The 15,599-nt window shown below is 35.7% G+C and overlaps 1 protein-coding gene across 1 annotated transcript in view; it reads left to right on the top strand.

Moving 5' to 3' along the window:
* The window catches only part of LOC140141855 (NADPH oxidase 5-like), a 201,293-nt gene that overhangs the window by 120,606 nt on the left and 65,088 nt on the right, over window positions 1-15,599 (top strand). Inside the window, 1 exon segment of the mRNA XM_072163726.1 lies at window positions 9,368-9,578. Within this exon segment, the coding sequence (XP_072019827.1) occupies window positions 9,368-9,578 (211 nt within the window).

The raw sequence follows: 15,599 nt of genomic DNA, 5'->3' as shown, positions 1-15,599 counted from the left end.
GTTATCGTTACGATAAAGCTGACAGGTTGGCGCCCAGATGTTACATCACTGCATCATCTGCACAAGACGTTACGCCGTTCTACTCTATTGTACATAGATTATCAAGAACAAGACCTGGATCGTAATTCTATAAAATCTTCATATCATGCTGATCACTCGCACCTGTAATATTAGTATCTTTGAAAAGAGCGCCATTGTATTCAATCTATAATTGCAGACATACACAGGTCATGAGTGCTATGGTATTTAATCCGGTACGGCGAATTGTCAACTACCGGTATTCATTTAAGGGGGTACTACACCCCTTGATAAATTTGTGTTCATTTTTGAATTATTCTAAAAAAAAATGATAACACACTGGTAACAAAAGTTATGTGTATTATAGGGGCAAGTAATCCAATTACTTCACTGCAATTTCAGTGATTCAAGACAAGTGGTTCATCATTATTATGTTAAGAAATGAAGTACATTCTAGTGGTACCTCTTTTCTTATCATAAATAATGTACCGCTTATCTTGAGTCACTGAAATTCCAGTGTAGTACCTGGATTCCTTGCCCTATAATATACATAACTTTTGTTACCAGTGTGTTATTATTTTTTGAGAAAATGCAAAAATAGTCACATTACTTATCAAGGGGTGTAGTACCCCCTTAAACACATTAAAGCTGAAACGTAAATACTGTTGGTAATATAACCCTTTTACAGACAATAAACACATTTAATAAATGCCCTTTTTGTCCAAGATTGATATCAAAATATGATATTACGTTTCTATTAACTCGTATTAAATTTATTTGTTGACGCGGATTGGAGTTAATCTTATTTCACTTACAATTCAAGCACTCACTGCCCGACGCATTCACACCCTAAATGAAGCACAATATACCGAAAGAAATCATAAGTTCTAAAAGTGACCCAGATTTAAGATATTATTCAGTCACTCGTCATGATTGGTTGATGAGTGGCCAATGAAATGTATTGTTACTTTGTGAGTTAAAAAGAACAATCCATTTCATTGGGTAAGGGGAAATTATTTATAGTCAACGACAGAAGAGTAATTCAGGTCCTTTGAGATTGAAATCGACACACTTCCATTTCTCTTGAATCCCTATTACTTACGAAGGTATATTTTGAATATACATACTATTGGCTTACCATTATTTACTATCTGTGAACTTTGATCATTTAATATTTTATTTGTAAGTTCAACATTTACCCTAGATGAAAAACAAACCATTTAACTGCAATTTTTCAGGTATTACATTTTATTCCACCGTTTGTCTAAAAGCGCGATTTTTCCCTGTTCAAACTAGTAAACCTGGGGTCCATTTCACTAACTTTTAAGCCTTCGTAACTCAAGTAACTGTTCGCAAAGTTACGAATACCCAATACTAGACGTAACAATTAGTTACGAGCCCGCTAATTTTTAGCGGGTTCGCCGTCGCGTCGGAAAAGTTGTTAAGCTTTCGTCAGGAGTAGCTCTGACTTCTTCAGGACAAAGTAGGGGAGAGCGGGGAGTGTTCGCCCTAGGGGCAGGTTCGCCCACCCCATGTTTCTCAGCACTATGGCTATCGGGGAATTTGGTGATGGCAAAATTAGTTGACATAGGTCATTATAAACTTCTCATATTATCTAAGCGACATATAAGGACGTGTTCATCGAACTGCAGCCAAAACAAAAAAATTACACCAAAACGTAATTTTTTCTTGCATTAATAATGTTGTATTATCATTGATACATAAATACAGGTGGTTTTAATGGAAATATGTATTTGGAACATATGGGATTTGTTAAAGATTTAATGCAGTTATAAACTACTTATTCGATTTGTATTTTACATACCCTAAAGAAAATTCAAAAATGTGCACAAGGGGCACGTTCGCCCTTTTGAGGATGGGGCATGTTCGCCCTATATCTTCCCCGGGCGGACTTACAAACTGGAGGGCGGACCTGCCCCATCAGCGTATTATGCAAAATATTGATATTTATACCATTAAACAAGGTAAAATTACTGAAAAGCATGTTTTTTAAAGTAATGTGGTATCAGTATTACTCATACCACCGTTTATGTCCGAATCCATAATCTCCCTGAAGTTGTAAACATGATACGTTTAAGCTCACTTTGGACCCCTACATACATTTTACCCTGACCCGACCCCTGCAACAAATTTAGTGACTCCCCAGAAGAGAATGAATGGGCTGTATACTCTTGCTAAATGTTTGCATGGAATATGTTATTGTTACGCAATGTTTAAACCTTTTTTGTGATTAGGGTGAACTTACCCCACCATATGGGGCAAGTTCGCCACTTTGCAAAACTTTTTTGTTTGCTCTATCCTGTTGCTATTGTAAGGCCTATAGTTCTGGGATTGTGGTCGTATATAGCTAAGACATAGGGCTTTCACATGGGCTAATCAGGTCATCCCTAACCATAAAATTGACATCGCTAGGCTGGTCAGAAAAAAATAGGGCGAACACTCCCCGCTCTCCCCTACCTAAGAATGAGACATGTAGGCAGACCGCCCTTTTTCTACTGATGGCTCTGAAAAGAGTCGTTCACTGAAGACTGCCCCTTGTCAACAGATAACAAGCAGATCTCGCCGATCTGTTATATTTGAAGGTTATGTTTACTCGCGGTGTTTACTAGACGTAACTTTACGAGGGGTCCCTGTAGTAAATCCCTTAAACTTACGTTTAGTGAAGTATAACTTGAGTGAAATATAACGTTGGCGATTTTGAGACTTACGAAGTTTCGTAAACTTTAGTGAAATGGACCACTGAACTAAAAGATTTAATATTTCCGATTAAACAATAATTGTTACTCTTATGCTCTAACGTATTTAATTATAAAAATCCAGTTTATTATACCCTATAATTCCTCAGACGCGTGTGCAAGTCAGTCTTGCAACATCTGCAAGAAACATTTTAGTAGGTTTTAATGCATCTTTCTCTTCATTCAAAAGACAATTATGTTTGTTTATGTATTTGGAGGTACGAAAATATATATACAAAGCAATAAGAAACTCTAGAAAATAAAATGTAGCTTTCATGTGCTTATCTATTTAAATATTTGACAGTGCATTGGTTAGCGGAAAAGGAAGACAATAGTTTGCAAGACAAAAAATGGTCTTGAACTCTTTGAAACCAATTAAGGTTTAGCTTATATATCCAATTTTCGAGAACCCTGCCTATATCGGCGGTGGGTAAATATTGTAACATTATCTGATTATAGCTATAGATGTGTATATTGGTACAACTATGTGATGTTGAATTTATTGAATGGCACTGCCGGATCTGGTAAATCTACATTGGAGTATTTGCAATGTTGACAAGTGTTTGCAGAACATCCGACTATCAATAGCTACTCATGGTTCCTGATGGTTGTATACACATATTTGAATGTGGCAAGTGCTTTTCTTTTCAGATGAGTTTATCTAATGTTACTTAAGACTTTAACGAAGACAAAAAGTGACGCGATCAAGCTAAATGGGTAATTTGTCGAGTAAAATCAAAATCCAGTTTTTAAGTTTATTAGATGCGCCATCGTTGGTGCTTCATTTTGATAAGACGCCATTGCAATTGGACTTACGTTTGCAGAGATATTGTCATGTTAGTGTTGTTCAGAACAAAAGAAAGTTGGACATGATCTTAAAATCAATATTAGCGACAAATGACTCATTAATGTGAAGAGAAAATAAACTAAAGGTAAAATCTGATTATATTCTTGTAGAAGTGATGATGTAACAGGATTACCATAGCAATAGGCTCAAACACTTTTTGAATATATCGCCCTGCACTACAAGCAGGTTCCACTCATTACCCGTGTATATCTGCAATCATGGGTTGAATACAAACCGCGATACTAATCCTTATTACAGGTGGGAGTGATCAACATGATATGAATATTCTATAGAATTACGATCCAGGTCTTTATCCTTGTTCTTTGATATCTATGGTTCAATGCAGAGGTACCATGTGAACGTACTAGTGCAGTGCGATATATTCAAAAAGTGTTTGATCAATATTGCTATGGTAGTAAATCCTGTTACATCATCACTTCTACGGCGAAGAGATTGTAAATTTGATTTAAAATATGAAGGTTTCAAATCTGTGGTCGCAAGTGTATCATCTGCTGTAAGATAACGACGTATTCTGGTCATATACAAAAATTTTCCTGATACATGAAATAACTTTTCAAATCTAAAAACTGTTCATCCTTACACCCTCAAATTAAATCACATATGATGCGAGTAAGAGACTGATAAAACAATTCTGGGGTCTCGACCTGTTAAATGGTGTTCGGGGATGTGCCAATACCTAATTTTGAAGGGCATTTAAAAAGGTTGGTACATTGGGGAACTCGTGCTAACTGAACCTTGGCTATATACGCTTACACAAATTCACAACTTCGGTAATTTTTTCCTGAATTGCGACTCTGGTTCTGGAAAATTGAAGGTCATTGAATAGCAAAGGGAGTAACATTTTCTTCATATACAAAGCTGAAGTGTGTCTATTTGTGTTAATTGTCACTTTTACTTGGCAATGAACTATGAAAATCTTGATTTTACATACATCACAGACATACTCTCTTAGCAACATCTTGTATGTGGTGAAGTCGGGTGATCACAATATATAGTTACATAGTATTTGACTCTGCTCAATAGTACAACCAATTAATCATCAGGATTAGGGAGCATTATCCTTGTGATGTGAATCTGTTTTTAATCGCGTATTCATCGTCACAGTTCACACGTGTGTATACCTGAACGAAAGATATGTATACCTTTAAAAGCTTCTAGTAACTTGTCAAAATCCCTCTTAAGGGTGAACATGATGACATGGCTAGTTAGGTATCAAAGGTTATTGAACCTAGCCTTCGTAGATTGGATTACCAAGAAGTAGGTTGATGTGATGGCGGGAAAAAGAAGCACACATTAAGATATCAAGCATGCGCATCTCCTAATACGCAGTTCTTTAACCATGAATATGATAATGTAGTCATAGTATGACCTTCGAATGTGTTGGGTACAAAAATCATACTCTTAAACTTGAGGTTAAATTTTTAGATATGCTTGGTGAATGTAGGTCAGTGAATTGTGCCGGTGTAAATGAGAGTATTTTGGCATATAGTGTTAGTTGTAACTGATATGAAGATGTTGTATTTGATGCGTAATTGTTTGACCACTCAAACGGGGAGTCTCTATTACGAAGAGATTATTGACGCAAGATAATAAAACAAAAGGAAATTTGAGAAGTATATAGATTATTCAATTTTGTCAAGGCGAGTAGGAAGGTAAGAGCCGTATTTGTCCAATTTTGGCCATTTTAATGTTCCGGTTGGCAATGTTGGTCTTTGCAAATAGCAAAATTACGAATTAAAGGTACTTTCAGGACCAATAAAATCTGACATTTTCCGAAGTCGCATTAAAATAGTGGATCAATCTAGAGTACGAGTAAATCATTTTCTTCTCAGGGAAATATCGACAATAATGGTTTGAAATCGAGTCCTGTATTTGAATTGCATGGCATTCTTTATCTATCTCCATGCGGGTGTCGACTGCAGATGACATGTGTCAATTTTTTTAATTAAAAAAAATCAGAGTTGTACATTTTCATGACCATATTTGGATTCAGCATGAAAAATGCAATAAAATGAGTACAAATAAGCCTAGTATTGGTTCAGAAGCTCTTGCGATAGCTGTTGATATTTTGGGAAAATATCTCAAAACTTGGAAGTTTTATGTTGACATGGTTGAAGACTATGGCTAGCACGCAGAGTATTAAAGAGAAAACTTAAAGGAGTAGTTTCTCTTGACATGAAAGCACGTCGTCTAGCTTTAGGCCAAAAAAAAAAAAGGTTTGTCTCACGAACATTTGCCAAAAAAGCTAAGTGCTATGCTTTTTTTTTTTTTTTTTTTTTGGTTTAGAAGCTATGCTAATGCGGTTTTTTTTTAGCCTGAGACAAATGAAAATACGGGTTACAGCTTCGCCCCGACACCAAATCATTTTTTAGGGCATTCAGAGTGGGTTCGTGAGACAAACCTTTTTTTTTTTTTGGCCTAAAGGCTGCTAGTCAGGTGTAGGAATGCGTGGATTTGGATTCGTCTATACAGTTTGAAAAATGCAACTAGATTAAAAAGTATGAAGGATTTTGTCAAAACGCTTTAGTTGATTCCTGAATTATCTTGTCCTCCAACATCTGTAAAATCACTGACGTGTGACCATCAATGAGGACTCATTGGCTATTTTTGTGATCCGAGTAAAAATGCAGTTACACAAACTCATTTAAAATCAAATCAACATGAAATCGCATGTTTAATTACTACTTTCTTTATAGTAATTGGCAGTCTAAGTCTTCCACATGTGCACATGAGCACCAGGGTATGGCCACAACATTCCTCTGTATGCAGATCAGCTTTTCTGAAAATGGCACTCACAACACGTCTTATGAGAGGTCTGTCCTACCTGGGATGTCAATTTGTGCAATTATGCATCTCTGGAATTCATCAAGGTCTGCAGGAGGACTTATGAAAACCTTTGATTTTAGAAAGTCCCACAAGAGAAATCCAGTGGTGTAAGATCAGGAGATCTCAGAAGATATTCCACTTGACGCTTCAACACAATCACACAATTGCCAAACAATTCTGCAAGGCGTTCTGTCAATTACTGTAAAGAAAGTGGTGAAACTGTGATTTTCATGTTATTCTAATTGAATTTGCGCAAAATTAACTGAATGTTTACACGGTTCACAAAAATAACCATTCAGTCTTTATCAATGGTCAGTTGTGGGAGGACAAGATGTTGATTCAGCTATCATACTTTTTAATCTAGTGGCATTTTCCAACTATACACCCTGTATAGTAAATATTTTTAAAAGTGTAAAAAGAATAACATGTGTTGGGAATGGCGGATCTCTGAATGTCATTTAGACACCTCCTTAATGCAGTCAAATGAAATCAAAGAGTTAGGTATGAAATCAAAACTCGACCGGCGGTCGACTGCCAGTTCCGGGCGGTTCCGTCTGGTTGGAGCTGGTTTCTGTTGTTCTAAACAATGGAACGCGGTTCAATCGCCGGTCAACCCTTAGACAAATATTTCAAGAGGACTGCACTTTCTTGAATCGCTATCAGAATGTAATTGTTATAACATCATGCAAATAATTATGTCACACCTGCCAGATGTACAATATAAAATATCTATGTCATACAAAAGGGCATGGCCAGTGTTCTCATATTTATAGCAGCGTCTAGACGTACCCCCGAGATCAGTGAGTTTGAGATAAACCAATTCATCTCACAAAAATCAGGAAAAGAATAATGAATAAACATTATATTGATATTAAGAATCTTTTTTATAAACATATAACCAAGGTCAATACCTGAATTTATACCAGAAACAGATTTTGTCGCCCAAATTCTTTTGAACATTGCCTCGCAAACACGAAATGTACATTTTCTTTAGGTGAAATACATGCGCGTCTTTTAAATTCATAAATTTCCACACCTTGGGAGCAAAGCGATGTAAAATGCATGAAATATGCATTTCAAATGTTCCAATTTCTGGTTTTATGTTCCGGCTAACAGACTCAGTAAATTGCAAAAGCACGATTTGAAGTTCCTTCTCAATGCAGTGAAATAAAATCACTGGGTTATCGAGATGATAAATTATTTCATATTTTGTTTTCGCTCACGACACCGTCTCCTTCCTTTACATTCGAATCGAGGGAACTGTTTGACACAAATTCCCTTTAGTTTTATTCTTCATTCTGATCACAATTTCCCAATATCATTAGTATTTATCAGCTAGCGTTTGATGTTATTTTTCCCAAGAGGTCGTCTTTCGTTCCATCTATATATGTGCCTTATTACAAAAGTTGTGAAAGTGATTATTATCATTGCTGTACTTTGGAGTTTAAACTTCTCACCATCATATTTCAGTGTGTGCATGGGTTAGCTCCAACTTATTTGCAGGATTATGTTCACCTTTATTCATCTGTTAACACCAGACATCATTTGCTTCGTTCCTCTCTTGATACAACCAAACTCCACACTCCACAAACCGCTGCCTAGGGGATCAGGCTTTCCATGTTGCTGGCCCACGGATATGGAATACTCTTCCACAGCATATCCGTGAGGCCCCCACCCTAAACCGGTTCAAAGAACTCCTCAAATCACATTTATTTCCTGTTGCATAATATTGTTTTTGTTTATATTCCATGTTTTTTTGTAGCGTAAGTCTTTTGTAGTTTACGTTTACTGTAATGCGCCTTGATATTTGATGATAAGGCGCAATATAAATTCGTATATGTATGTATGTATGTATTGTAACCATGAACATCCATGCCACACACTCCATAGAATGTGATTTTCAGTCAAAATTGTCAGAAATACACATAATAAGTTTAAGAAGGAGACGAGTGAACCCCGGGGGCACTCAACTTTGGAGGTGACGCGTATGTAGGGCTGTTAAGACCCCCTTTTCAGCATCGCTGTCACCCAAAGACCCCATATTTTTTACGAACACATGCTCTGTCACCCGAAGACCCCTATTTTTCCATTTGATTCAATTTGAACAGCAACTTTCATTTATCATTGATTTTGTTACTTATTTTGAAAAAACAATGAAATTTGAAGCCATTTTGAACTAGAAATTTGATTTTCGAGGTTTTTGTGGCTCTGTTTCGGCTCTCACCCAAAAATTTCAATTAAACAAAAGTCATGTTCTCACCCAATGACCCCATATTTTTTACATTTTGCTCTTACCGAATGCCAAAAATCATGCTCTCACCCAATGACCCTATATTTTTTACATTTTGCTCTCACCGAATGCCCCTTCGTGCGAAAGTGCCAGCCCTACACCTATATCCCCCCCCCCTCCCCCGGGAGTGAACGGAGTACCCATCTCCCTTTCATTGGAGATTGGGCCAGACTCCTCCATGTAATGTTGCTGTAGGGGGATCGCTACACCTCTTCCACAACGAGTCTGTAACCTTCAGAGCATTAAAAAATGCCAGCACCCATTTTTACACCTGGGTAGAGAGAAGTAATTGAGGTTTAAAGCACCTTATTCAAGGACACATCACGTGTAGCCACAGCGGGCCCACAGTATCACGATCATGAAGCCTGTATTTTAACGCTAGACCATACATAACATGCCCCTTACACATAATACCCACCAGCAAAAACGGGAATGCTGCTTGATATGATTTGTGTGGGTTACTTTTGTTTACTTGCTAATTTTGTTTCCCTATTAAAGTCTGACTTTTCGCAAGTAAGTTGATATTAGTACTTAAGCTTATATCAAAATATTGAAAAGTAAGTCAGTTTTTAGTATTTATTAATCTCATTTTATTCTTATTTTTTCCAGGAAATGGTCAGATCGACAGGAATGAATTGAGGACAATTTTAAAGTCATGTATGGAAGAAAGCACACTTCAACTTAGCAATGACACATTGGAATCACTAACAACTGCACTTATAGATGTTGTTGATGTAGATAACGATGGTACAATTAGTTTTGAAGAGCTCAATAACCAGCTTCAAGATCACCCAGATGTCATCGAGAACCTGTCCATTGGGTGAGTCAAATTACTTCAAAGATTCTACAATCACATCCTCCCATTAGTTCTTAATGGTATGCAATAACGCACAAACCTGTTTATCGAATGTTCAAATTGTAATTATAATAAAAAAACATCCCCAAATATATTGCCATGGCGATCGTTTGAATGAAATACATGCAGATTCCAAAGTTACACTTAAGGCTGGTCGAAGAGCAGCATGAACTAGCGAGTTGAGACAAATAAAGCGGACACACAATAGGAATGATATGGGTTATAATAAAGGAGATCCCAAAGCTGTAAGGGGTGTTATTTCCGCCCCATGTGCTTGATATTTCTTGGGAGGATAAAAAGCCCTAAACTTTATCTTTGATATATTATTGGCCTTAACTTGACCTATGGTAATATAAATTTGATTATTGGCTTCACTTGATGCATTTCATATAATATTAATAAGTACGCTGCCGGTTACTTAGTTAAATTACTAAAAACAATGAGTCCTCCTACAATCCCAATCGCCTTAAAACCATTGAAAATATAAATTGTAGAATAACTTGGAACAGAGAGTGTCTTTGCATTGGATCAATTCTGTATCCATATTCAAAGGATCATCGTGGCAAGCAAATGAAGTATCAAAATGCGTAGACTTTAATTTGGTCTCTTTTGCTATTTCTTTCCTGAAAAATTTTATCAAGTCATGTTTTCATGTTTACACGATCAAGCAAAAGTCAATCGTTGCGCAAAAGGTATGTCTTTTCGCCTGACTTAAAGCAGATTGTTAATGCATTATACGTAGTGTTCTATTGCTTTTGTTGGATGCCTATCATTGTACATGTATTATAGCGATACAACATCATTCAGCGCAATTCTGTTAAAATTTAAAATTAACAAGTTTGGTGGTCCGATGTAATATACGACATAAACATAATACTCACAAATATATTCACCACGTATTGTGATGAAAATGAGATGAAGCTGCCATCGCATCATCTTCTCCAATCAAATAAGATTCATACACCAATATTTCATATCCATTTCCTCAACCAATAATGCTTTGGCATCATTTGGCATCAAAATGTGGATAATAAATTTATCCAAATGACTCCGTTTCAAAGACAGATTACATTAACCCTCAGTGTTCGGGTAAATACAAATGTCAACATTTTTCATTTTTTTCAACAATTTTTTTCAAATGATTATAATCCCATGTCCAAGTTTACATACTTGCATAAAATGCTCCAACAACCCTGATATTGGTGTCAATGTTATACAAAAACATGTAGTTCTTGTGAGAGTGACTTACATTCCAATGAAAATTTTGATAATCTGTAATATTGTATGGTAATCCAAATCCTAGTCATCAACCGATTATTAATTAAGAGTGCATAAATGGATTATCAATCATAGTAGCATGGCATCGGAATGACACGTATAAATCATATTGAGTTCAATGTCACGAATACTCTTAATCTGCAACTGAATTGTACTTGACAGAAACCTCGTTACAGTTACTACGTGCAGGAAATGTTACATTGAATGTTTGATGACTTTGAATTACTTGAATCATCCTAAATTATTCCTATATTTTTTAAATGGTTTAATATGTGTTCAAAATGATCTTAACATCGTCAATTAGGGTGTTATCAGCTTATGGGTCGCCAATATAACCATGATAACGTATGCAATATTCAAAACGCAATAGAATGAAAGGAAGTGATTCACAAAACATGGGAAAGAAAGAAACAGTTAATACATTTTTTTCTTATTACCCGAATATGACTCCCTATACGTGTGTTGAAATATTTCTATGTGGCAAACGGAATTAGTTGAAGATAATTAACATACACAGGTGGTACCAATTCCATACTTCTGTATTATGCAAATGACAAATGAAGATGGACGAGCTTCCCTTTTAGTCTGTTTTATGATATTTGTGTATTACATTTCTTCTTGCTTTTGGTAAATTTCTCTGAGCTTACATTTGAATATGTTAAAAGATAGCTCACACATTGTTCCTAACCGATGAGATTTAATTTTGTTCAATTCGACGATAAAATCTAAGTGACGTTTCAACACTACAAGAGTGTCTTCTTCAAACTGCTCATAATTATATACTATCATAATCAATCCTTTCTTAATTGGATTCTAATCCCAATAATCATCTTGCAAAAGGCTGAAATTTGACCATTTCAATAAACTTTTACATTATGTTTAATTTGATACATGTAGTAGGAACACACGTAAAATTACCCTTTTCTATTTTAAGCATGATAGCTGATGAATTATACCCGCGTATTCTCCCGATGGAATTTCAACGATTGATTTCTAAGCAACACTATTTCAAGTATTTAATTTCATTGTGTTACAAATGCTGGTATGACCCACGTAATGTATGTTTCGTGGGGGATGTTATTTTGGATATCGTTCATACACAAAATTGTCAGAACGGGGGATGAACCCGATATATATTGTCTTCGTTATACAAATGACAAAATGTAATGCTCTGCCACTTACATACAGCAATTAGGAACTGCTCGTTTTATTATGCTGACGCCCTTCTGAATTTTTGGGAACTTAAGGACATCGCGCCTGATGAGTTGACATTAAAAGGTAGAAAATTGGGTTCTGTAAGGCCATTATACCATGTGGACTTTTCCACTCAATACGTGGATCCTGGGTTTTCCTACCGGAAGTCAGTGTGACTGAAATTTCTCCCCACAATGCATTATGCGTATTGTATAACAAATGAGATGGATTAACCTGCGAGCTGTATCTATTGTTGAGCAATACGTCTAATACCTTCTGGGAAAGAATTTTGGTCAAACTGACTTCCGCTAGAGAACCCCCAGGATTCGTATACATGCACGCACGTATCAAGAGGTTGCGATTTCTTCCGTGCTTACCCCCGTCTAAAGTACGATTCAGACTCCGTGTCTCTACATCGTGCGATGCTGCGATGCTTCTTGCACCGCAGCATCACGCGATGAGATTTAAGATTACTACCACCACAATATCGCGACATCGCGACCGCAAAGTGGAGTATGCATTGGACTTGACAATACTATTCAAAATAGAGATTGCGATTTCCAAACGTAGCATCTAACGTACGTGAAATCTATTCAAGATCCCGCCAGAGAAGAGCGGTTTTGAATAGATTCCACGTACGTTCGATACGCACGTTTGGAAATCGCAATCTCTCCAATATCTCTTCTGTGACGTGATTTTGACTTGCTTACGGGCGTAAGCAAGTCAGAAGAAAAAGCCATCTCACTCAAATAGTGCCGATGGGAGATAGAACATTAAGTATTATACAGCCATGACCAACAAGACAAAATAGTGGAGTTTAGCCTATATTGTATGATGAAGAATGGACAGTAATGAATATCAAAAGATTGTATGACCATCAGGAACAAGTACTAATACACACTGTCCCAATTAATATCTCTTTATTTTGGTCAATGAATGCTTGGAACTTTCAATTACTGAGATTGCCATAGAAGTGGTACACTTAAGGGCTGGGGTATGAACGTTTGGACAGTATTTATTGTGGGACATTAGAGCACATCAGATATATCGAATTGCATTCTGAATACGAAGAATGTCCTTCTGATATCAAATAATTTTGATTTTTTTTAACTTCGCAATGTATTACACATTTTATGGCAAATGATTAAAAAATGATATTTTTGATATTTAACAGTACTCGAAGTAAACTTTATAAATCTGATGATTTATACTTAAAGTGTATGTAGGTGGGATGAAAAACCGACGATCAATTGAAAATTTTGACCTTTCGTATTGAAGATATGGATTTGTTTCCCAAAACACCAAAAAAAATTAGGTCTTTTTGGAAAAAAATCCATATCTTCAATATGAAAGGTCAAAGCTACATACACTTTAAGAATATATCATTAGATTTATAAAATTTACTTCGAGGACTGTTATATATCAAAAATGTGAAAAATATTCAATTTTTATAATTTGTCATGAAATTTGTATTATATCGTGAATTTCAAAAAATTAAAATTAGTTGATATCAGAAAGACATTCTTCGTATTCAGAATGCAATTTGATATGTCTGATCAGAGAAGATGAGAATGTCTGATGTGCTCTCATGTCCCACAAAAAATACTGTCGAAACGCTCAAAACGCTCATTCCAGATCCCTTAATATATCGGAAATAGATAGCAATCACAATATAGGTTGCAGATAATAATACTTTTTCTAGATCTTATTTGTAATGCCTGATATTTGATTTAATTAAAATGAATATTTTTGGTTGACGTTTAAGTAAAGTGGATCTATTTCTTCTTACAACCTTGGTGATATACAGGGTGTCCCATAAAAAGCGAACCCGACGGATTTTGTGATATTTTCAAATGTATTTTCACCAATCAGTCAGTATGCAGTATCTATGTGAGATCCCCGTCTTTTGGCTATCAAAAAAACAAAGCAAGTGAAAAAACAGAGATCATTTGATAAAACAATTTGGAAGATACTATCTCGAATGTGGATCAATTACTGGATCAATTTTTCTACATTTTATCAGAAATCAGATTTGTTTGGTGAGATGTGATTCATCGAGGAAATCGTATATTCCTTGCGAATATTATTAGATATCCTAAATTAAATGGCATTGTCCCTTAATTCGAGGAAAATGAGAGAATTTGCTGATTCTTGGGTTAAATATGCAACGCTCTTTATTATAGTATTGTTGTCATTGGCCGCTAGCAATCAAACGGCAAATTAAGCTTAATTTAGTTATGTTTTCAGCCAATCAGATTCTTTCTGAAAAAAATACATACTACGACCGTTACAAGCTTAAGTAACTGTTACCCAATTGTCCAATGCATGGGTATGTTTTCAAAAACGACACGCAAAAAAAACTGCAGCGCAAAGGTAATATTACAAACGCTCTATCTCCACTAGCTACTGAAATATAGCTACAGATTTTACAGTTCTTGAAGCGAGGCAATCATCACGTTCTTGATAATATCATTCATGATTGCCATCAAATTTGACGCAATAACTGAACAGAAATTGTAAGTCAGATGTCAAAAGGTTTGCTGTCTAAATTACCCATGATGTTTGACACAGCGCTTCCAGGGCTAAGACCGTACAAAGTTTATACATCCATTAATACTGACACAATCAGATCAAAGCACAGTGTAGCAGTGTCACATTGAGTTTCTTGCGCACAATTGATGGGTTCTTAAAAATAGTTTCAGCGCCTTAAGTGAACAACATTAAAAAGCGTTTTAACTTATCTGCTTAATCGAATCCGTATTTTGAACTTTAACAACATTTCTTTACGTTATGTAGAGTGACGTCTGGGTTAAAACATTTCAAAACAAATACTAAATTGTACGCTTCCATTATTATGTAAAAAAAATCAACCCTTAAGGGAAGTTAAGAGGTCTTATATAATTCATTACGGTAAAATTTGTTAGCTAAAAGGGGAAGAAATGGTACTCGAAAATGTCCTAGAGCGTTAATGCAATGGAGGACACTCCTCGATGACACTAGCTTGTGCGTTTAACTGATTATCTATTGCTTATTTTGCCGTAAGTGAATTTGGCCTTAGAAACACATGACCTAAATCTGACGCCACCTCGATTTGTCATTGAATGGAAATAAGTGGAAAAAATGCGGACTGAGCTTTGAATTCGGATTTGTCTTTATTTAATGCAGTTTCAGTCTTTGCTAAAAATTATATTAAGGTAAGTAACTATTTTAAACTATTGTGTAGAAGAATTCAGATATACTTTTCACGGATATACTTTTGTAGGTCCTGTGGTTCTTGAGTTATGTTGTAAAGAAGGCTGAAACAACAACACCTTTGTAAAGCGTACATAACTCATTAACAACAATAAATCAAGCAAGTATATGATTTGTAGAAAGAACTTTTGCAAAACATCAAAAGTGTTATTTTTCAATAATATATTGATTTAGATAATAAAAATCGACCAAATACCTAGTTACCCATAAGGTTGTATATCCCTTTTTCAGTGTAGATATGTTTGAGTTATTGTGCATTTT

Source organism: Amphiura filiformis, chromosome 20, assembly GCF_039555335.1.
Source record: "Amphiura filiformis chromosome 20, Afil_fr2py, whole genome shotgun sequence".
Classification (NCBI taxonomy): Eukaryota; Metazoa; Echinodermata; class Ophiuroidea; order Amphilepidida; family Amphiuridae; genus Amphiura; species Amphiura filiformis.
The sequence above is the reverse complement of the archived record's forward strand: the minus strand, read 5'-3'. Positions and strand labels throughout refer to the sequence as shown.